At 52.4% G+C, this 22,883-nt stretch overlaps 1 protein-coding gene across 1 annotated transcript in view; it reads left to right on the forward strand.

The window, feature by feature from the left end:
• TRAPPC9 (trafficking protein particle complex subunit 9) overlaps nt 1-22,883 on the forward strand; it is a 171,600-nt gene that overhangs the window by 12,033 nt on the left and 136,684 nt on the right. The window contains 5 exon segments of the mRNA XM_080646835.1: nt 2,268-2,396; nt 9,523-9,549; nt 14,081-14,202; nt 15,797-15,922; nt 18,394-18,610. Coding sequence (XP_080502961.1) covers nt 2,268-2,396; nt 9,523-9,549; nt 14,081-14,202; nt 15,797-15,922; nt 18,394-18,610 — 621 coding nt within the window.

Consider the following 22,883-nt stretch of genomic DNA (forward strand, 5'->3'; position numbering starts at 1 on the left):
CATCAGCAGGTGCACGGATGAGCACAGTGCGGTATGTCCAGATGGTGGGGCAGACATACAAATGAATGAAATGCTGCCCAGCGTGTGGCTCAGTGACTGAGCGTTGTCCCATGCACCAAGAGGTCATGGTTCGATTCCCGGTCAGGGCACATGCCCAGGTTGTGGGCTTAATCCCCAGCAGGGAGCATGCAGGCAGCTGATCAGTGATTCTCTCTCATCATTGATGTTTCTCTCTTTCTCTCCCTCTCTCTTCCTCTCTAAAATCAATAAATATATATTAAAGAAAAAGGAGTTGCCTGGCCGGTTTGGATCAGTGGTTGAGCATTGACCTATGAACCAGGAGGTCACTGTTTGATTCCTGGTCAGGGCACATGCCTGGGTTGTGGGCTTAATCCCCAGTGTGGGGCGTGCAGGAGGCAGCCGATCCATGATTCTCTGTCATCGTTGATGTTTCTCTCTCTCTCTCCCTCTCCTTTCCTCTCTGAGATCAATAAAAATATATTAAAAAAGAAAAAGAAAAAGGAGTTACCACATAAATACTTAAATCTTGTTGTGGTTTTATTTCTGAATACAGTAAATATCTCCAGCTGTAGCCTACACACACACACACACACACACACACACACACACACAGACACACACATACACGAGCTCTTTGTGTTCCTCAGTATTTTCTTAGCGTGTCAGAGTTTTAAGACCAAAAGTTTGGGAACTGCTATGCTAATGAATGAGATGAGCACAACTGTTGCACAACTCACAGGGCACGTGGCCTCGCCCGAGATTCTTAGGTCGTAACTGCCATTGACAGCAGAAGGAAATGCCCTCCAGGTACTGGCTGCCTCTGAGGGGGAGGCACGCCCGTAGGTGTTTGCTCCAAACGGAACGGATGCATTTGGGGTGTCTGATGTGGAAAGACATTCTGGTCCTGATGGCATTACTTTAAAAAAAAAAATATTTTATTGATTTTTTACAGAGAGGAAGGGAGAGGGAGAGAGAGTTAGAAACATCGGTGAGAGAGAAACATCGATCAGCTGCCTCCTGCATACCTCCTACTGGGGATGTGCCCGCAACCAAGGTACATGCCCTTGACCGGAATCGAACCTGGGACCCTTCAGTCCGCAGGCTGATGCTCTATCCACTGAGCCAAACCAGCTAGGACGATCACATTACTTTTAAAATACATTCTTACTGATTTCAGCGGGGAAGGGAGAGGGAGAGAGAGAGAGAAACATCAATGATGAGAGAGAATCATTGATTGGCTCCTCCTGCTTGTCACCTTCTGGGGATCGAGCCCACAACCCAAATATGTGCCCTTGACTGGAATCAAACCTGGGACCCTTCAGTCCACAGGCCAACGCTCTATCCACTGAGCCGAACCAGCCAGGGCCGAGGGCATTACTTTTAAATATTGTCAGTCCAGGGCACTTTCTGCACATCACAGTGTCAGAATCTGGTACAGCACCTGCCACCCAGTAAGCTCTAACCAGGGGTGCGGAACGTCCGGCCCACGGGCTGTATACGGCCTGGGAAATCGCTTGGTCTGGCCCTGCCAGTACATTAGGGGTGAGTTAGTTAAATGTGAACCAAATATAGCAGGCTAATTTTTTTAAAATGTCCAACTCAGTTTTTATTGACTGTTTCTATAGCAGGCTAATTTTTAAGTTGATAATTTTGTGTGGCCCGCAAATAATGTTATAAATACCCACATGGCCCTTGGCAGAAAAAAGTTCCCCACCCCTGCTACACTGTTGGTTAAATCAGTGGTCGGCAAACTCATTAGTCAACAGAGCCAAATACCAACAGTACAACGATTGAAATTTCTTTTGAGAGCCAAATTTTTTAAACTTAAACTTCTTCTAACGCCACTTCTTCAAAACAGACTCGCCCAGGCCGTGGTATTTTGTGGAAGAGCCACACTCAAGGGGCCAAAGAGCCGCATGTGGCTCGCGAGCCGCAGTTTGCCGACCCCTGGGTTAAATGAATGGCTGGCTGGCTGAGGGGCTGGCCCATTTCACTTGCGGATGCAGTCCCTCCGTGGAGCCTGGAGCGTCATGGGAGTTTCTGGGGTGCCAGCCTTGACGGTGGCACGTGGAGGATGACGGCGGCATGCTCCTGTTACCACAGAACCAGTGGGCTGTGGGCGGGATCTTTGTTGAGAGGAAATGGGCATTTCCACGTAGAGTGTCCTGGTCGTTCGTGGGCTCTGTGATTTGAGCTGCGAAGGGGTCACTGACTTACCGACTGTCCTGTTGGTTTTTTCTGCCCAGCTGCCCTTGAGGGGCTGTGTTCGGCTTCTGTCATCTATCACTACCCTGGTGGGACCGGTGGCAAGAATGGAGCTCGCAGGTGCCCGGGGGGCTCACTTCCTGCCGAGGCAGCCAACAGACACCGACCAGGTGAGCGCGCTCTGTCCTCGTCTGGGCTCAGTCACCGTCCTGAGCGGGCGGGGTCACTGTGTCCGTCTGCCTCCTCGTCCGGCCTGACCAGTGGTTCAGTAAAGGGTCGTGTCTGTGCGGTCAGCAATCGTGCACACGAGACGCCTCCTTCTGATTTTATTGAGTGTTTATCCATCTCGAGTCTTGCGGATCACATGAATGGAGTGCCATGATTGTTGACTTCTGGAACACTGGCCTAAATCTCAGGGCCCGCCAGCCCTGAAGTTCTGTGTCTGGGATCTTTATGACTGCTGTGTATTTGGTGAGGCGAACCCCAGAGGTCCATTTTAATGGCTAATTCAGGGCCTGGGGACTGTTTCTGGTTCTCCCGGTGATGGCATTTCTCTCAGTGAGTCACGTCTGATTGGCCTTCGCTCCTTAGCCCTGATGAAGCATAAACCAGCTGGGTAGGGGAGACTCACCCGTGTTCGTTGAATGAACTTAACCCTCCGACCCTCACGGAAGGGCCTGCCTGTGACGGTTCAGGAGGTGTAGGTCACAAAGAGAATAACAAAGACTGCAGAGATCAGGCCAGACACGAAGCTACAAGGCGTCCTTTGTTCTGTGAGATTGTTAGCATGGTTCCTCCCACAGAGAAGGCCCGCAGGAGTTCATGTGTGTGGGATGGGGAAAGGCCTTGAGTTCCCTTCCCCCGTAACCCACCCCCATTATGAGCGAAGCGGCAGGGACCACAGTTGTCTATCAGCCACCAAGCTGCGGCCCTAGCCGGGGTGCCCTCTCGGCAGAACAGCTAGCGCGACTCTAATGCTTTTCGAAGAGACTTCACCCTTCGGTGGAGCTGTTCCTGACGATTTGAGAGGAGAGTGAAGCGCGCCGAGAGCGGAGAAGGGAAGAAAGAGGTGGAGAATACTTCCTCGGCTCCTCCCTTTCCTGTGCTCGCCGCCTGTAGTTACCCCTCGCTGTGCTAACTCCCGCCTCAGCATTTCAAGGCTATGGCTTCTCCAGGCAGCTGCCCGTGCTGTGAGCTCCCAGATACCCAGACAGGCGGCTGCCCGCTTCGTTTTCTCCTCGGAGGCAGTCCTCTGTGCTCCTCTGGGGTGCCGAGGCTGGAGGGTGGTCCCCTGTGGCCTGAAGTTAGGTGTGGAGACTGGAGACTGTGCTGCTGATGCGATTAGTGAGGCTCCAGGGACTTTTTTTTTATTTTAAAAAATATATTTTATTGATTTTTTACAGAGAGGAAGGGAGAGGGATAGAGAGAAACATCGATGAGAGAGAAACATCGATCAGCTGCCTCCTGCACATCTCCCACTGGGGATGTGCCTGCAACCAAGGTACATGCCCTTGACCAGAATCGAACCCGGGACCCTTGAGTCCGCAGGCCGACGCTCCATCCACTGAACCACACCGGTTAGGGCTCCAGGGACTTTTAACGGCAGTGTTTCATTTCCCCCCTTGCTGAACGCAGGCAAAAAAAAGTTTTCAGCTTTTTTGAAAAACTGCTCTGTCTGCAGAAGAGAAATGTCTTTATGTAGCTTTGCAAAAAACCCTCACGAACCTTGGGCACTTTCCCGAGTTGAAGGCGGTCTCTGGGGGAGTGCCCCTGAGGCCCTGTGAGAGCTGGGGGGGGGGGGGGCGGTGCGAGCCGCATGGAGGTCGGACACCGTGGCCCTGCCTTCCAGCAGTCAGGCTCCAGGCGCGGGAGCAGGCTTGGTCACACCTGCTTAAGGACACACGCGTTGCTTGATCTTGCAAATTAATTTCACTTAACGGTGGCAACCTCCTCTTACATCAGGGATTGAGGGCACCAGCTGTCTGAGGGGAGGGGAGGCTTGGACAAGCCGATTATTTACCATTCTGCTTGGAGTTCTATCTCGGCGCCCTTTTCCACAGCCCAGCGCAGGAATGCAGGTGGAGCGTGCTGTGCGTCTCTGCGCCTCAGTGATCTTGTCTGTGAATTGGGGAGGAGAGGGATAGTCCCTGCCTCCCGGGGCTCTGGGAGGGCTGAGTGAGGGACACAGAAATGCCTGCACCTGGTCCGTGCCAGCAGGTCTCGTTGGCAGTGCTGTTGCTGTTGGTAATATGAACTCATGAATAACGTTAAAGGTCCAGGCTACATGGCTCTCAAGCAGATTTCCTCTAAGAAAAGGGAATTCCCGCCCCTCTCCCCTTAAGGTTGAGTTATCTTAGTTTCAAAAGAATTCTGTAGTCTCTACCTATTTTTGCTTTATTTTTTTTTGTTTTACTTAAAAAAAAGATGTTTTTATTGATTTCAGAGAGGAAGGGAGAGAGAGAGAGAGAAACATCAATGATGAGAGAGAATCACTGATCGGCTGCCTCCTGCACGCCCCCTACTGAGGATCAAGCCCGCAACTCTGGCCTGTGCCCTGACCAGGAATTGAACCATGACCTCTTGGTTCATAGGTCGACTCTCAATGGCTGGGCTGTTTTACATTTTTGAAGACTTTCCTTGGTGACAGGAGAAGATGTGACTCTGGGTGGTGGGCAATATACAGATCTTGTAATATAGAAACTCACATCTGAAACCTATATGATCCTATTAACCAATATCACCCCAAGAAATCTAATAAAAAAGGGAAAAATATATAAAGACTTTCCTAGTAATCAAAGGTTAGAGGCCACACCCTCCCTCCCCCCCCAGACTTGTATATGAATCCGAAAGTCTCTAATTAATGGACACAACTTGGTTTATTAAAAAAAAAAATCAACAGGACATCTGTAATCAATCCAAAAGGAAGGAAATGGCTATTGATGAGTAACTGTTTCTCCTTAATGGTTATTTCTGCTTTTTGGTCGTTCTTACTTTATGAGCAGTAACCATCATCATAATGATCAAATAGCTATAGACTTCCCGGCACCTTCCTTGGACCTATGCTGACTGCTCTCTGTACGTTTTACCTCCCAGCAGGCGTTGGAGGGCAGGTATCATATCTCCGTTGGCAGGTGAGACACTGAGGTCTAAAGAGATGAGGTGATTTGACCCAAATCATGCAGCGGGCGAGGGGCAGACTCGGGGCCTGAACCCTGGTTGGTATGATGACCAGGATGCTTTCTTACCTGTCCCCCACATCAGCCTCCCAGGGACCGGTTGTCTGAAATTCTGTGAGTTCATGAACGAGAGGTGTTACTGGTCTCAGCCTGCAGAGGCCTCAACAGGAGAGACAGCAGTGAGGATGGATATAAGACAGAATGGCAGAGATTAGGATTGTACATTTATTTTCACCAATGTTTTATTCTCAGCTAATGACCAACGTCAGTGTTCAAATGGTAAATGTGTGAGCACTAAAAACAACATTAAAATGATTATAGTGCTAAAAAGAAGTGTATTTTGAAAATCTAACCATTGCTAATGACTTGTTACTTGTCCCCCCCCCCCCAACTCTTTTTTTTAAAATCCTCACCTGAGGATATGTTTATTGATTTTTAGAGAGAGAGGAAGGGTAAGAGAGAGAGAGAGAGAGAGAGAGAGAGAGAGAGATCGATTGGTTGCCTCCTTGTGTGCCACCCCGCCGGGAATTGAATTGCAGCCAAGGTATGTGCTCTGACTAGGAATTAAACCCGCAGCCTTTGGGTGTTCGGGACGACGCTCCGACCACCTGAGCTACCCGGCCTGGGCTCGGTCCCATTATTTTCTCTTTTTAGTGCAGTAGGAAGGTTTGATTAAAGCCATGTCATTCCAGTAGTGGGGGGACTGGCTAACTTGCTTTAAGCTGAATAATTTATTTATTTATTTTTAAAATATATTTTATTGATTTTTTACAGAGAGGAAGGGAGAGGGATAGAGAGTCAGAAACATCGATGAGAGAGAAACATCAATCAGCTGCCTCCTGCACACCTCCCACTGGGGATGTGCCCGCAACCAAGGTACATGCCCTTGACCGGAATCGAACCTGGGACCTTTCAGTCCGCAGGCTGACGCTCTATCCACTGAGCCAAACCGGTTTCGGCTAAGCTGAATAATTTAAAGATTATTTGTAAGAAGGTATATTTTGACAACTCAGAATTCATATGGCCATGTCATCATCCACTAAAACCTGTATGTGACCACAGTCATTAATTTAGAAACATTGATATTCAGGGAATAAGCTTATCTCCTTTGCCGTTGAAGAAATTTTGATTTGTTTCTGTACCTTTAATTGGTTAAAAAAATAATTAAAAGTCACCTGTCACTTTGGCTGCAGAGCTGGAATGAAGGGAGCCCATGCTGTTTCCCTTTGTAAATAAACGTTTTCCCATTTTTTCACAAAATTGTCCGCTTCATAGTCGCCAGCCCTTTGGAAAGTATTTTGCTAGACACTGGGACTCCATGCCGTTGGAAAAATGCAGACGTGGCTTTTATGCACAGTTACACAGAGCTGCTGGCTCTGGTGGAGTGCAAGATGTAAGGACAGGGGTCAGCTTCGCTTCTGACTGCCGGAAGGACAGGTTCCCTGGTCTCAGGCCCCTTAATCTGTAAAATAATGTCTTTCTGCTCCATCACTTCCCATGAGCCTGTGTCTTTTGTTTGTACTTGGTCGTGTTAAAGATTATAGATTAAGTACCAAATAGCATTTCCTTCCCCGAAGCAGAATTCAGCAGGTGCTAGCTAAGCGTTTACCGGCTCTGAACATCCTGTTTTTTTTTTTTTTTTTTTTTTTAATAAATATGTTTTTATTGATTTCAGAGAGGAAGGGAGAGGGAGAGATAGAAACATCAGTGATGAGAGAGAATCATTGATCAGCTACCTCCTGCACGCCCCACACTGGGGATGGAGCCTGCAACCGGGCATGAAGCTCTATCCCCTGAGCCAAATCCGCTAGGTCTGAACATCCTGTTTTTAAAAACTTTACCCATCATTTCCCTTCTCCTGCAACCGGGAGACCTCTTTTGGCCATAGGTGGCGCTGTTGCACCTTTAAAAGTCTTAGTTTCCGTGTTTGTCAAAGAAGACTCCAGCACATCCCTTTTATTTGATTTCTGTGTTTACTGCTTCAGAATAGCTCAGGGTCTGGATACCTGGAGACATTGTTCTAGTTATAGCTTATTTTTATTCTGCCACCTCAGCGCGAAATTTTAGACAGCTGTGAACAATGGCCAAATTGGGCCTTTCTTCCAAAATTAGAAACCATGATGTCATAGAAAAGATAGAAACTGTCTCAGGAGCACCTTGAAGAAGAAGGCCCTATCCGAGTCGGTGGACCCTGGCCCACTGTTGAGGTTAATGAGGGGAGGTCATTGGTACCCTGGACAGCCTCGGTGAGTGACTTGGGTTAGAACACTCGGCACTGTGAGCCATTCAGAGAGGCAGTTCTTTTTTAATATGCTTTAAAAAATTTTTTATTCCAGAGAAGAAGGGAGAGGGAAAGAGAGATAGAAAAATCAATGATGGAAAAATCCATGGAGCGGCTGCCTTCTGCACACCCCCTCCTGGGGATTGAGCCTGCAACCCAGCCATATGCCCTGACTGGGAATCAAACCGTGACCTCCTGGTTCATAGGTTGATGCTCAACCACTGAGCCACACCAGGGGGCAAATGAGGCAGTTCTTTCTGAGTCTTCTCCTCATCCATGGAACGGGGTGCTCCTACCTGCTTTGTAGAACTGTGAGATTCAGAGAGAAATGATGTGAAGTGTTTAGGCCAGTGGTTATCTCATAAAAGAGGTAATAAACTCTAGCTATTATTTTGTATGGAGCCATCAATTTACAGTCTTGGTCAACAACTAAGGAATTCAATAGGAAAAGATGGTTTTATGAAGAAAGATCCAATTCAGAAATGAATGAAATACTTCAGAGGGTCAGTAGTTCCTGCCCTCACAGTGTAGCAGCAGCCGCAGAGATGTGGCCGCAATATAGTCACAAATACAGAATTACTAGTATTTGTTCATTAGAATATGTTGGGGGTCAAGGGGGCCCAGTAATGGCATTCCTACTTTATCTGCCAGCCATTTGAGAGGTGAGACAAAAGAGTAGGCAGTTGGGGATAGATGTGACTTTAATTACTGATAAAGCCACCTTATCCATGAACATTAGGGATACAGGAAAATGGGAATCTCGATACTGTGTCCCGGCACTAGACAGGTTCCCCAGCATCTGGCAGAGGCCTTTGGCGAGAGGACCTGCCCTGTGACACTCAGGCGTGGCGGCGCCCAGCACTGGGCCTTCCTGAGGGCGGCCCCCGTGACGGCGGTCCCGTTCTGTGGGGCGCACAGCTGAGCCACAGAAAGCACCTGTCTGTTACAGCCGGGCCTTGGGACGGCAGGGCGCTCAGTCTGCCTGCGAAAGAGAGACTGCCGTGCACACCGCGCTGTCACAGCGGACCGTGCCCGGGCCTTGCTCTGCACGCAGGGACACTTGACTACCTATGCCGTCTCAGCGGGGATATGCCGTTGGGACATAGCCTTTTCCGTCCTGTGAATGTGGTTACAGATGACCTAGCTGATGGCAGGCATGACTCTTAGGGCGTGTTCTGTCACCAGGGGGAGCCATGTTGCAGGGGGAAGGTGAATGGAGCTCACGGACACTGGATAATTGACCACGTGGCAAGGCTTTCAAAGCGGCTTGCCAAAAGAGAATGAACTATTTTGTATTTTAAACTAACTGCAAAGTTACTTTCTAAAAGTGGGAAATCCTTAGTTTGTGAAGTGTGCAGTAACTGTGTGTGTGAACGTGTGTGTGAGTGTGTCAATGTGTGTCAGTGTGTATGAGAGTGTGAGTGTGAATGTGTGTGTGTGTATGAGTGTGTGTGTGTAAGATTTCAAGTAGCATGTGGTAAGGTCCATATAGCCTCCTGGTACCATCCCCCGCATTTGCACAAATGAATCAATATTCCTTTGTCCTTTGGCTTATTTGTGGAAGTAACAAATTCTCATACTTGTGGGAGAATAACTGGGGTGCATGAGCTTAGACAGTGGGGAGAAAAGAGGTGAGGCAGCACCCCACAACTTGTGCCGAGGCCATGGAAAAACGTCTAAAGCCCAAAGGCTCTGAGCTTGTACATCAGGGTTGCTTTTCTGATCCGAGAGAAGCATCTGGGCGTTGGAAGGCTGTGTGGGTTGTGAAAGATGATGCATCGTTACCTTTGTGAGCAGTGGTCTTCCCAGTAAAACGCCATGCTCTGTTCTCTCTTCCAGGGGCGCAGGAAGTTCTCATTGACCCAGGTACTCCTCTCCGCTTGCTTCTTTGGCTTGTGTGCTTCTGTTGAAGTGCTCTGTCCCGGCGGCGGTGCGAATGAATGGTTCCAGCGTCTGGAGGGCCATCTCTGGGACATTCTGATTTAAGTCGCTTTAAATCAGAACTGTCCAACCCTGATTGTTGCTTGGTCCCCGTTGACGGGGTCCGACCGCTCTATGCTGTCTGTGGGGGAGGCCCCCGCCCCGCGAGCATGGCTGCGTGGATGGCCCGCACGTGTGCCTGCCAGGCGCTTTGAATGCACGGGCATGCCTGTCTGGCTGATTCACGGAAACGCCTGTGCTCTGACCTGCGGTCCATGCTCCTCTCAGCCTGCATTTGTGTTTCCGTGTGTGCTCGTAGCACCAAAAGACATGTTCTTTTTCCCTTTCCTTCAGAGTCCGGTTTGCCTCCCCCCTCTTCACTCCTCCTGTGATTGATCCCTTTTATTGCGGTGCCTAATTATGTTATAATGCGCTCTGTTATTTCCTGGCTTAATCCGAAACAATGACAAAGGGTAAATAATAAAAATCCGAGACCCTGCATGCCTTTGAGGACTAGAAATCAGTCTTGCTTACACACGCTTTGTGGCCCAGACATTGATCCCATCTCATCGTGTCTCTTGATTCTGACATGAACTCGCTTCAGGTTTGCAGGTTATTTTGTTTTAACATCGTGTTGACTCCTTTCCCTAGGCTGATGTTCCGCGATCACCTCCTGATCAGGCTGTTGATCGTGTAGAGCAGTGGTCGGCAAACTCATTAGTCCACAGAGCCAAATATCAACAGGACAACGATTGAAATTTCTTTGGAGAGCCACATTTTTTAAACTTAAACTTCTTCTAACGCCACTTCTTCAAAATAGACTCGCCCAGGCCGTGGTATTTTGTGGAAGAGCCACACTCAAGGGGCCAAAGAGCCACATGTGGCTCGCGAGCCGCAGTTTGCCGACCACGGGTGTAGAGGAAAAAAAACACATGCTTTGCTTTCAGGAGACCTGCGTTGCTGGTGAAAAAACCACTTGAAAAGTCCAGAGCAGGCTGCACGGCCCGGGGGTGGGGGAGGGGGTGGGAGTGGGGGGCTGACTGCTGTGGGTACACGGCTTCTTGTCGGGGTGATGAAAATGTCCTAAGGTTGATGGTGGTGATGGATGTGCAGCTCACAACATAGTAAAAACCACTGGATCGTACACTTTAAATGTGCGAATTGTATTAAAGCTGCCTTTTTTAAAAAAGGCACCCACACAGCACCTTCACACAGTAAATACAAATTGCTGTCTAACTGTACCTGTCTTTCAGAGCCTTTTGTCGCTTCCCATCAGTGTTCTAACTTTAGAATTCTATGAAAAAACCTCGCCGTGTCTAGTGCGGGCTTTGTCCTTCAGTCTGCTGATAGGGTGTATCGTACTAATTGATCTTGGCCTCTTAACCCAACCTTACGTTCTGGAGATGCATACCACTCGGTCATGTTGCACAGTCCTCGTTGCTGGATTTAGTTTGCTAGTGTTTTGTTGAGGACTTTTTCAGTTCATTTAAGGTTATTGGGATTGGTTTTATAACCATGACGAGGTCTATCCTGGCGAATGCTCCGTGTCTGCCTGAGGACAGTGTGTGCCCTGCTGTTGCTGGGGGGTGGGGGTAGGGGGGGCGCTGTTGGTGTCTGCTGGCTCTACTCATTTTTCTGGGTCAAGAATTTAGTTTCATTTTGTACTTTCCCTGCCGCAGCTCTGAAACCAGACAGTTGTCTAAGATGTTCTAGTTCATTTTCTTGGAGCATGGTATTTAGAAGCTAAAATCTTGGCATTAAAATGCTTATTTAAAAAAAGTGTTTTTTTAAAAAATTATTTTAGAGAGAGAGGAAGGGGAGGGATAGAATCATCGATGTTTCTCATTGGCTGCCTTCTGCATGCAACCCAGGCATGCGCCCTGACCGGGAATCGGATCTGGGACCTCTTGGTTCCTGGGTCGATGCTCAACCCCTGAGCACACCGGCCAGGCTGAAATGCTTCTCGCACTGAGGGTCGTCGCTTCTAGGCCCCGTGAGAAGGTGACACTGTTGTCTGCAGGTCCAGCCCCCAGGCCCAGGGTTTCCCAGTCTTCCTGTTTTACCTCTACCTCTTCTTTCTTTTTATTTTTTTTTATTTTTATATATTTTATTGATATTTCACAGAGAGGAAGGGAGAGGGATAGAGAGCTAGAAACATCGATGAGAGAGAGACATCGATCAGCTGCCTCCTGCACACCCCCCACTGGGGATGTGCCCGCAACCAAGGTACATGCCCTTGACCGGAATCGAACCCGGGACCCTTCAGTCCATAGGCCGACGCTCTATCCACTGAGCCAAACCGGTTTTGGCTCTACCTCTCCTTTCTTTAACAGAGAGACCTCTGGCTCCCGAGATGATCGGTACAGTTGCTAATTCCCCAGCCTTACAGATACAGAAAGGAGCTTCAGAGTTGCTAATTTGCATCACTGTAAGAACAAACATCCAAGCAGAATCCAAGGGTTGTCTGTGGTGCTTCTTGTCTCTATACTGGGGAAAAAGACACAGGCCCTGCTTCAGGAGTTGCTTGGGTTTGTTCCTTAACCCTCCCTGCGGGGTCACTATGTTATTCATTTGAAATACAGTTAATGGCTCCTGTGTGTATGCCAGCATAGGGTCCCCCCACCTTTATTGATTGATACTTTTTCCTACATAGACGTAAACACGGTCCCAAAAGTCGAAACTAGGAAAGAGGTCTACCCAGAGAAGGGTCACCCCTGTTCTCTCTCCCATCGTGTCCCCACTCCACTTGGAGGTGATTCATCTTTTTTTAAAAAGTGTTTTTGTTGATTTCAGAGAGAGGAAGGGAGAGGGAGAGAGAGAAACACCAATGATGAGAGAGAATCATGGGTCAGCTGCCTCCTGCACACCCCCCACTGGGGATCGAGCCCGCAACCCGGGCATGTGCCCTTGACCGGGAATCAAACTGTGACCTCCTGGTTCATAGGTCGATGCTCAACCACTGAGCCACGCCGGCCGGGCTGTAGGTGATTCGTCTTGATTGTGTGCTGTTGGGATGAGATGAGGTACCACATGAGGAATGAAGCACCCCTTCCTTCTGACCCCCATTATCTTCCCTTTCCTGTCTCCAAAGGAAAACAGCAAAATTCAGCAATAGAAGTTGTTCGAGCTAACGAGATAGATCGAGGGGACCTGCCATTTATTCAGTGTCACTGTGGTAGGACACATATGTTAGACACGTGAACACGCAGAGCTCGAGCCCGCGTCATCTGAGGGCCAGCAGGGAGACTCAGCTCGTGGACCTGACTCCTCACCTGCAGACAGGGGCATGCTGGGAGCGCCTCTTGTGGGGGTTGTGAACGTGGACACCTCCCCCAGCTTCTGGCCCCTGGGTGACCGCTGCTTTAGAAATATAACGGTTCGATATCTTTTCAAGCACGCCTTTCTTTTATTATTTATAGTTCTGCTCTCTCATCTCTTGCTGTGATTTTCACAAAATCTGCGGAAAGCAGAATCCCCGCCACCTGCCTCTTCCCAGTTCTCCGCGTGCTTCTTCCTTCCCGGACTGGAGGGGGATTTGACACAGGACGTTTCCTCTCTGTCTCTTGGAATCTCTCTGTCCATCTATCCATTTATCTGTCCACTCATTCTTCCGTCTGGTTCCACACATCATGCGAGGCAGCGCAAGAACACTAATCAGGCAGGTGAGAAGGCGGGGCCAGGAGGAGAGCGGGGTGGAGGGGCTCACAGGAGCGTGGCGGGCAGTGTGAGGGCGTGAGCGATAAAGACCCACTGCACACGTGAGCCGAGCCTCCCCGTGGACCTGAGGAAGACAGGGTTTGTGGGAGATGCTTGTCCGTGAGACAAACACGGGGCTTAGGAGAATGGATTGTTGAGTGCTCCAGGAACTCAAAGACTCTCTCCCCTGCCTTCCCGGCAGTGTGTGTGTGTCGCTGGTTACGTTCTGTAGCTAGGTGATTCCCCCCCCACCCCACCCCATGCGAGTGTGAGGGCTCAGGGATTAGGGGGTTCCGCTTGTTCACAGAGGTTGGCCAGACACAGAGCGTGGCAGCCCCAGGAAGGTATGGCGTTTATAAGTTACATTCTTTCCCGAGTGCTGTACAGCTGGAAATGCTTTCAAACAGCTTATCTCCGTCTGAGGACACATGGCCCGCGGCTGTCGGAGCTTAAGCCGGGAGGTGCCGCATGCTGGCCGCATGGTGTCAAGTCCACCTCGCTAGCTATGTAGGCGTGCTGCTTCCACAGAATGCATTTCAGGTCCTTTGAGAAACATTTCCACAGGGACGGAAACGTATTGTGAGCTAATTAACATCTAGTACGATGCTTGGTGGTGAGGCTGTTCTAGGGAGCATATGAGCGATGCGGACTTTCCAAACGATTTCATTGCTTACAGTTCAGCAGGCGATGTGTGTTACCGTGTGTGTGCCCCTCTTTTAGGCTCACAGGAAGCGAGACTGAAAAGCACAAGATTCTTTCTTTCCCTTCTCTCCGTGCGCAGGCGCCCTCACCACCAACGGCATAAACCCCGACACCAGCGCTGAGATCGGACGCGCCAAGAACTGCCTGAGCCCCGAGGACATCATCGACAAGTACAAGGAGGCCATCTCCTACTACGGCAAGGTGCGCCGCTGGGCTGTCTCCGCGAGCAGTGCGCTCGCCGTGAGCCTCGGCCCGTGTCCCGGCGGGCAGAGCTGAGGGCCTGCCGTCTCTCTCTCCCCGTAACTCAGGCCGGGCTCCCTGTGCATTTACACTCGTCACAGGTTCTCTCCAGTTACCCCAGTGCTCAGAGCTGAGTCCTGCTGCCGGGAGACAGATGGGGAGAGGTGGGTGGCGTGTGTGGGTTCTCGGAGCAGCGCAGTGGCTATCTGTGGACTGCGGTCCCCGAAGTGCCCCGGGTATACCAGGCAGCTCCGACACGGGCCGGAACCGCGCTCGCCCGCCTCGCTGGCAAAGCCCTGTGGTGGATCCGCTTTGCCCCCGAGTCTGAGTAAAGCTTAGTGGCTGCCCAGAGCACTGTGCCAATGAGAAGTGCAGATGTCACCTCCGTGGGGCAGGCTTGCCGGCACGGGCACGGGGGAGCCCGCAGAGAAAAGAGTGGACTCTGGAATCTGGCCGCACTGAGGGTCATCCCACACCTGACGTTGGTCAGCATCCACGACCGCACGGAGCTCCAGCGTCTCTCTCACGACGGGCGTCCCAGGGTTGTTAGAACCAGGGTAGATGGTGCGCGCACAGCCAGCTCCGATGGTACCTCCTTCTGTTGCTCATGAAAAACTGGTCCCCGTCCCCTCTCACTCCAGTTTTCTACAAGACATCTTGGTCCTCGTGTGTGTATGATACAACTAGGGAGAGAAAATCGGTGCCTTGCCTTTCCCCAGCTGTGGTTTTCTTCGTTTGCTTCCTTTTCCTCTCTTCTCCTTTCCTGCTCACCTCCGCCACCACAGCGGCGGGGACTTTCCGAGCCACCCAGACACCGGGTAGAGCTGCCCTGGAGGCTGGCCCATCACTGTGAATTGACAGCGACATAAAACATACCTGTGCCCTTCCGAGATTTGGTTGTATTTGATTTGTACACACACGCACATGCACATGCACACGCACACACACACGCACACGCACACGCACACGCCGGGCTGCCTCCCCCTTTCTGAGGGAAAAGCACCACCTTGCTCTTCAGTCACTGAGGTGGTGGCGCAGTCCTTGCCTGCTTTTATGGAGGCGTGAAGTGACGCTCACAGGGCCCTTTCCGTCTCCGCTCCATCTGACCTTCACCCCAGGATGGAAGAGGCAGGATCCAGTAACTGGGAAAGAGCAAATCCGAGAGACGGGAACCCTTTAAGTAGAGGATGAATACAGTGATACAGGGAGCTGGAATTTAACTGGGCTGCCTTGAAGCAGCAGGTGTGAGAGGGTCTGAAAGTGCTTTAGAGATGAGAGGTGGAAAGGAGTTGGGCAGCAGGGCGGCCGCTGAACATTTTGAGGTTTGGTGACACATCCAGCGCTGTGGCTGGATCCGTCGAACGGATGCAAACACATTTGCATGGGCATCCAGGTCCCCTCCTCTGTCCCCCTCGGGGGTAGACATTGGGAAACACAGATTCCGCCCCCTCGGGAGGATATACGCTTGGTGCTGCTGCTGCAGGTCCTCGAGTCGCCGTGGGGGGACAGACCATCTTCCTTCCTCTTTCCTGACGGAGGCCCTCTCTCCCTGCAGTACAAGAATGCGGGAGTGATTGAGCTGGAAGCGTGCGTCAAAGCTGTGCGTGTCCTGGCCATTCAGAAGCGGAGCATGGAGGCTTCTGAATTTCTCCAGAATGCCGTGTACATTAACCTCCGACAGGTGGGTGTCTTGGCCCCCCTTCCCCCCCATATCCTCCCCGTCCCCCGAGGCCGAAGTGAGTGCAGGTCTCCTGGACCCTAGTCACCACTATCTGTCCACACTCCACTGGGATTCAGGGTGGTGTGGGGAAAACTTGGGGGTCAGAACTGGCCATCCTGAGTGTGGTTATTGTGCATCTTCTTCTTTTTTTAAAAATATTTTTATTGATTTCAGAAAGGAAGGGAGAGGGAGAGAGAGATAGAAACATCAGCGATGAGAGAGAATCATTGATCGGCTGCTTCCTGCATGCCCCCTACTAGGGACCGAGTTTGCAACCCAGGCATGTGCCTTGATCGGGAATGGAACCTTGACCTGGTTCATAGGTCAGTGCCCAACCACTGACCCACGCCAGCCAGGCATGCTGCTGCTTTACGTTATGGTATTTCACTTTCCAAGTCCAGAACTCGCTCTCCTTCCGCGTTTTTAACTTTTGCTCGGAGAAGCAATTTCGCCTCCGACCAGCTTTGCGACCTTTCACCTGACGTTTGTCACGTGTGACGCAGTTCCCGTTGTCGCCCTGCCTGGGTTGTTAATTTCTCCACGTGGAGCTTGCCAGTCCCTTCACACAGCAGCTTCCACAGTGCTGCCTCCATCGAACCTGGGTGTTTTTAATGAGACAGCATCACGAGGACATTTTGTTACGGGTTGCTAATGCCAGACCCCAAAAGTGCTAGCCCAGGAGGATTTAGACATTCAGCTGACTTGGATTTTCGTGGGGCCCCCCTGAAACGCGGCGCTGTTTACTTAACACGTGGGAGTGGGCTGCTGTTTGGAACAGCTCTCTTGCTCTGTTTGCGTGATCTTCACGTTGAACACTAGAGGGCAGCAGAGACACGCCGGAGGGACGACACCAGGCTTTCTGAGGCCAGCGTGGACGCGGGTGCTGATGTGCGGTGAACGCTGTCCCCACACCACACTCGGCTTGAGTTGGCTCATCGCGACGTGTGCTTGCCAGAGGAGCAGACAGCAGACTAATGAGTCCTGCTGGGGTTTTACAGTCACGAAATGGAGGGGCTGCAGTTTTTCTGAAATTGCACAAGGTTTTTGCTCCTGGCCGACTGAGTGTGTTCCTTGTTGCGAATCTGCCTATTGGGAATGACAGCATTCGCTTCTTCCTGGCATTGTTACACGTTCTAAATAATGGAATAATGCGTATGAAGGGCCCAGCACACTGCTTGGCACGTGGGGAATGTCCACAGGAGGCAGTGGGCCCTGGAGGTACAGGGCGGGCTGGGTGGGCTCGGGGGCCTGGCCTGCCAGGGAAGGCACTTGTGCTCCATGTTCATGGGTGTGTCTGGGAGGGGGTGACGGGCCCTGAACGGTGACGTGGGAATCTTACCTGGCAGCTGCAAGTGTCTGGAGGGAGGGAGGTAGAAGAAGCTGGTAGGAAGGCCACTGAGGTCACTGAGAGCTAATGGGGCCCGCGCGAGGGCGTGGCAGTGGTGTGGTGAGGGCGGCGGGGTGGGGGTGAGGGAGGGGGAGAGGACGGGGCTGGGCCAGGAGGAGAGCAGCAGTTGGCAGGGATCCACACTGTGCCTCTGTCCTCACAGAACTCTCTGGGGGACGGATCGGTAGGCAAGGCGGTCGCGGGAGAAGTGCCTCCTTGCGCAGTGTGGCCCGGAGTGGGCGTGTGGGCGTGTGGCCTGTGGGGTGACCCACTCAGGCTGTGCCTGATACTCCCTGGCTGTGAGGCTTGCACAGACGATTAATCCTCTCTGAGCTTCGTATTCCCTCGCCAGCTCATGGGATTGTGGCAATGATTAAACAAGTACGCTGTGTTTGCTGGCATAGAGTTTGTGCTTAAGACACAGACGTCGTCACCCCATAGGGCGGTCGGGAGAGTCTGGTTAGGCCCGGGGTTAGGAGACTGTGCGCCGGAAGGCCTCCGCTCGGTGGGGCAGCTGTGCTGACCACCCACGGCCGGGTCACCTGGCTCTGCCTGCTGTGTGGGCTGGGTTTTGTATCTGCTGAGAGTCCCTGCCCGCATCCCCGTGGCTGATGAACCCATGGTCCTTTTCTAATGAAGGAGCTCGAAGCCGACGCCGTGTGTGTGTGTGTGTGTGTGTGTGTGTGTGTGTGTGCGCGCGCGCGTGCACGTGTGCGTGTGTGTATGTGTATATATGTGCATGTGTGTGTGCATGCGTGTATGTGTATATGTGTGTGTGTGTGTGTGTGTATGTGTGTGTGTGTATGTGTGTGTGCAGCAGATGTCTTTGTCCTGGGAGCATGGGCCTCTCCTGCAGAGGGTCGGGTTGGCTCCAGGTCAGTGGCCTCAGAGGGTCAGGGCTTCCACCCACTAACTCCACTGCTGTCCTGTCGCCCCGCGGGCACCTGCTCCCGCCCCACGTTTCATCGTGTTGCTGTTTATGAAAAAGCTTAAAAAAGGTGTTTACGTGTCTTTCAAAGCCTCTCCCTTCCTCCCCACGCCCCAGCTCTCCGAGGAGGAGAAAATCCAGCGCTACAGCGTCCTCTCCGAGCTCTACGAGCTCATCGGCTTCCGGCGCAAGTCCGCCTTCTTCAAGCGCGTGGCCGCCATGCAGTGCGTGGCGCCCAGCATCGCCGAGCCCGGCTGGAGGGCCTGCTACAAGCTGCTCCTGGAGACGCTGCCGGGCTACAGCCTGTCGCTGGACCCGCAGGACTTCAGCAAAGGTACCGGCCGGGACCAGGACGTTGCTGATTCCCTTCCCCTGCCTCGTGCGAGCAGCGGCAGACTGGGTCCAGGGCCAGAGGGGCAGTGTTTTGGCGTGTGGCCACGTGGTCTGGGGCCAGCTCCCCAGCTGCTGCAGGGGCGCGGACGGGTGTCAGCCACGGAACTCTATTTACAGAGACAGCGGTGGCCGGTCGCTGTGTGGACTCGTTCGCCATATCCCTGGCTGAGAGCACGTGATAGCTAACATTTCTTTTTCTTTTTTTTGGCCAAAATTACTTCAAAAGATTTTCCCCCAAATCCTTTAAAAGGAGGGTTCTGGGCTTAGTGGAGCGCAGGGGGACCGAGTGAGCCGCAGGGCGGGCAGAGGGGTTTGTCAGGTGGCCGTCAGGGAGTGAGGGGACATGGGGGGGGGGTCAGAGATCGAGGACTGGCGAGGGCATGAGGACAGGCTTGCGAGGCTGGTGTGCCAGCTCCTGTGCCCGGGAGGGACCATGGGATGGAGCTGCCCTGACTTCTGTCCTCAGGGCCCCAGGGGACCGGGAGGCCCAGGGCGAACACTGTCCTGCTCTGTGGCCGAGTGTGTCCCTCCTGAATCGGGCTCACGTCGGCCCTGCCTGTGCGTGGCTTTGCGGGTTTTCTGACACTTCCCTGTGGCGTTGACACGGGTCTCGGTCGGATGTCGTCCATGACGGGGCTCACGGAGCTGGGAAGCGATTCCGCCCCTGGTCTGTCCCCGCCGTGTCTCAGCCCCGGGGGGCGGCAGGCGCGTCTCGGTTCTGGCCTGGTGCTGGACGCGGCGCCGCGAGCCGAGGGTGACACGTGGCCACGTGGACCTGGCTCTCTTCCAGACCCCCGTTCTCTCCCAGACAGACACCAGGACAGTGTTCTCCCCTGCCCCTCGCCTGCTCCCCGTTCTCGGATTTCTGTCCCGTGTCCTCCCGAGAGCCGCCTGCCGAGCACCTGCCGGTGTGGCTCCGTGACGGCTGTGAGGCTGTGTCACAGGCGAGCTGGAGCGGCTCAGGCGAGGAGTGCAGGCGGCGCTCCCAGCCCGTCCTCTTTCCCGCTCGGCACCCTGCTGGGCGTTTCACCAGCATCTCCCCCAGGCCTGACCCTCAGGACAGCCTGCCGCAGCGGGGGTCACGGGGTGTCCTCCGTTTCCCAGGGCGCCGAGGCCACGTGGTGTTTAACCGAATGGCGTGGGGAGCCCGAGGACAGCTGCCTCTGTAACGGTTGCCCTTCCTGGGCTGGCTGCCTGGGGTTCGGACGGCCCCCTTCTCCGGAGCGCGCTTCCCTGTCGCTCACCGCTCACTGCCTGGCACCCCGGGTCCCACTCACGCCAGTTCGGGGCGGCCCTCAGCGGAAGAGCAGCCTCCGTGGACTCTCCCCCCTTCGTTGGCTCCCACTCTTCCCTGTCCTCCTCCCCTAACTTGGAGGTACATTACAAATAAATTGGGGCGTTTTCCTCTCTGCCTCTCCCCAGCCTGTGGGCCTGGCAGGCCGAGACCCTGGACTCTCACTGTGCCCCGCACGTGGCAGGTGTCCCGCACACACGTGTAATGTGGGAGACACCTCATGAGCAGCTCCCGTGCCATATGTTCGTTTACATTTACTGAGTAGAGTTTGTTTCTTGATGTGATTTTTGAATCAGGTGAATGGAACGTGTTTCTCCCCCCTTTTTGTTGAATTTATTGGGGTGACACTGATGAACAAAGTTAGCAGGTTTCAGGGCATAATTCCACAGCACATCATCTGTCACTGTGGTGTGTTCACCACCCCAAGTCTAGTTTCCGTCCAGCAGCGCCAGCATCCGCCTGTCCCCTCCCCCCTGCCCCTCCTGCAATCACCGCACGAAACGTGTTTCTTTGGAAAAGTAAAGCACGTGAGCACACCTCCCGGCGACGAGGCCCTTTACTTAGCCTCCGTCTCGGGAGGGGACATTCGCCATCATTTTGTGAAAGAGATTCGGGAAGACAAGATGGTAGGCGAGGGAGATGAAGTAAAGGAGGAAGGGCAAGCATCAGCTGGATGTGTTCGTAAGAAGGAATCGGAATCCCTCCACGCCCGCCCGTCTCCACGACGCCTGGGGCCCCTCAGCCCTCTCCCCGGAGGCCAGAGAATCTGCAAAGCCCCGTGCCTGTGACGACAGGTGCACTGGGTTGTCAGCACCTGAGATGTATTCTGCCTGTTTCTTGAAATGAGCGCTTTCCCTCGCTGCTCCCGGAAGTCCCCAGAGCAACGCAGATGTGCCGCGTGCGTTTGCCAGCTCGTGGCTTGTTGTCCTTTGGTCTTCTCTGTGTTGCTGTGTATGAGAGTTTTGATCATTCCTTTTGCTTGGCCTTTTCCTGGGCAATGGATTCCGTGTCCCCGGGAACTCCTACGAAGGAGGCAGGCACGGCAGGGGAGTGCTGGAAGGCATAGATGACGTGATAAACTCTCACGTTGGTGAGCTGCTTAAAGACAAGAGTGCGGAGAATTTTATTGCTGGGTCCTCTGGTGCAAATCTGTCTTAAAAATAAAAAGACTTAAATTTTTATAGGAGAAGCAATTTGACTCACATAGAAATGACAACTCACAACTATTTAGTGCTAAGGAAATTTATACTCAGTCTTACTCATAATTGCCGGTGGTAGGAAGTGGGTCATTATCTACTTAAACGAAAATCAGCAAAGTGGTATTTGCCGAGTTCTAAAGCGAGAAAGCCTTCCTCATAGGGTAGTGCTGGGATCATTTAAATTGGATCACTTTGAATTTGTGGCGAGGTTAGTCACGACATCCATTTCAGTGTCTCAGTCCTTTTCAAAGTGGCTTGTTTTGCTCGGTTGACGTGGCTCAGAGATTGAGCGTTGACCTGTGAACCAGGAGGTCATAGTTTGATTCTGGTCAGGACACATGCCCGGGTTGTGGGCTTGATCCCCAGTGTGGGGTGTGCAGGAGGCAGCCGATCAATGATTCTCTGTCCTCTTGATGTCTCTCTCTCTCTCTCCCTCCCCCTTCCTCTCTGAGATCAATAAAAATATATACTTAAAGGCACTTGCTTTGCGTCAGCGTTGGGTTCTAGCTTCTGCTGACAACGTGGAAACAATCCAGGGACTTGTCTTTCTCTCCTTGGGCCACATCTGCTTTGTTTATGCCTCCCCCCCCCCCCCTCCGCCCCCGTTTGTCCTTTGTTGAAGTATTTTACAGCTGGCCCCAGAAATCATGTCCTTTTCCTCTGCACACACGAGTCTGCGTGTCTGTAAAATGGGCGTGTCTCTCAGCAGGCGTCCCATCCGACCCCAAGCTGGCTAAGTGCCAGCTGTGTGCCAGCTTCCTGCCAGGCCTCACAGGTCTCTGGGTGGGTAAGACAGTCCTGGTTCACAGGAAGTTAAGGACAGACAGAAACAAACACGGGAGCTTACAGGTGCCTCACTGCACCTGCCAGATAACTCCCACGGGTGGCACTGTGTGCAGTGCCATGGGACACACAGCAGGACTGGGCCGCTGTGTGGGCGGGACAGAGGGCGAGGAGGCTTCTGGGACAGTGAGGGAGGAACCTCTGATCGGAGCCTTAAGCCCTTTCTCCCAGCTCTTCTCCAAGCCCCCCGGCCTGGGCACTCCACACGGCAGGGTGACCTGTTGGGCTGGGTTCCTGGGACCACTGTCTCCTTCACGAAGGATTTGAAGGTGGGAAAACCTAAGACTAGCAGTTGTTGCCTGGCGGAGAATGAATGAATCAGTCCGAAGTTCTGTGATCTCAGAGAGGTCCTTTCCACGCCCTGGCCAGTGCTCAGTGGTCAGAGCGTCGGCCCGGGGACTGACAGGTCCCGGGTTCAGTTCTTTTTTTTTTTAAAATATATTTTATTGATTTTTTACAGAGAGGAAGGGAGAGGGATAGAGAGCTAGAAACATCGATGAGAGAGAAACATCGATCAGCTGCCTCCTGCACACCCCCCACTGGGGATGTGCCTGCAACCAAGGTACATGCCCTTGACCGGAATCGAACCCGGGACCCTTCAGTCCGCAGGCCGACACTCTATCCATTGAGCCAAACCGGTTTCGGCCTGGGTTCAGTTCTGGTCCAGGGCACGTACCTCAGTTGCAGGCTCAATCCCTGGCTCTGGAAGGGGAGGGGGCAAGTGCAGGAGGCAACCAATCAGTGTGTCTCTCTCATATAGATGTTTCTCTCTGTCTCTCCCCCTCCCTTCCAGTCTCTAAAAAAAACCAATGGAAAAAATACCCTCGGTAAGGATTAAAAAAAAAAAAAAAAAAGAGGTCCTTTGCACTAGCTGTGCA

This window comes from Plecotus auritus, assembly GCF_963455305.1.
Source record: "Plecotus auritus genome assembly, chromosome: 11".
NCBI classification, from domain to species: domain Eukaryota; kingdom Metazoa; phylum Chordata; class Mammalia; order Chiroptera; family Vespertilionidae; genus Plecotus; species Plecotus auritus.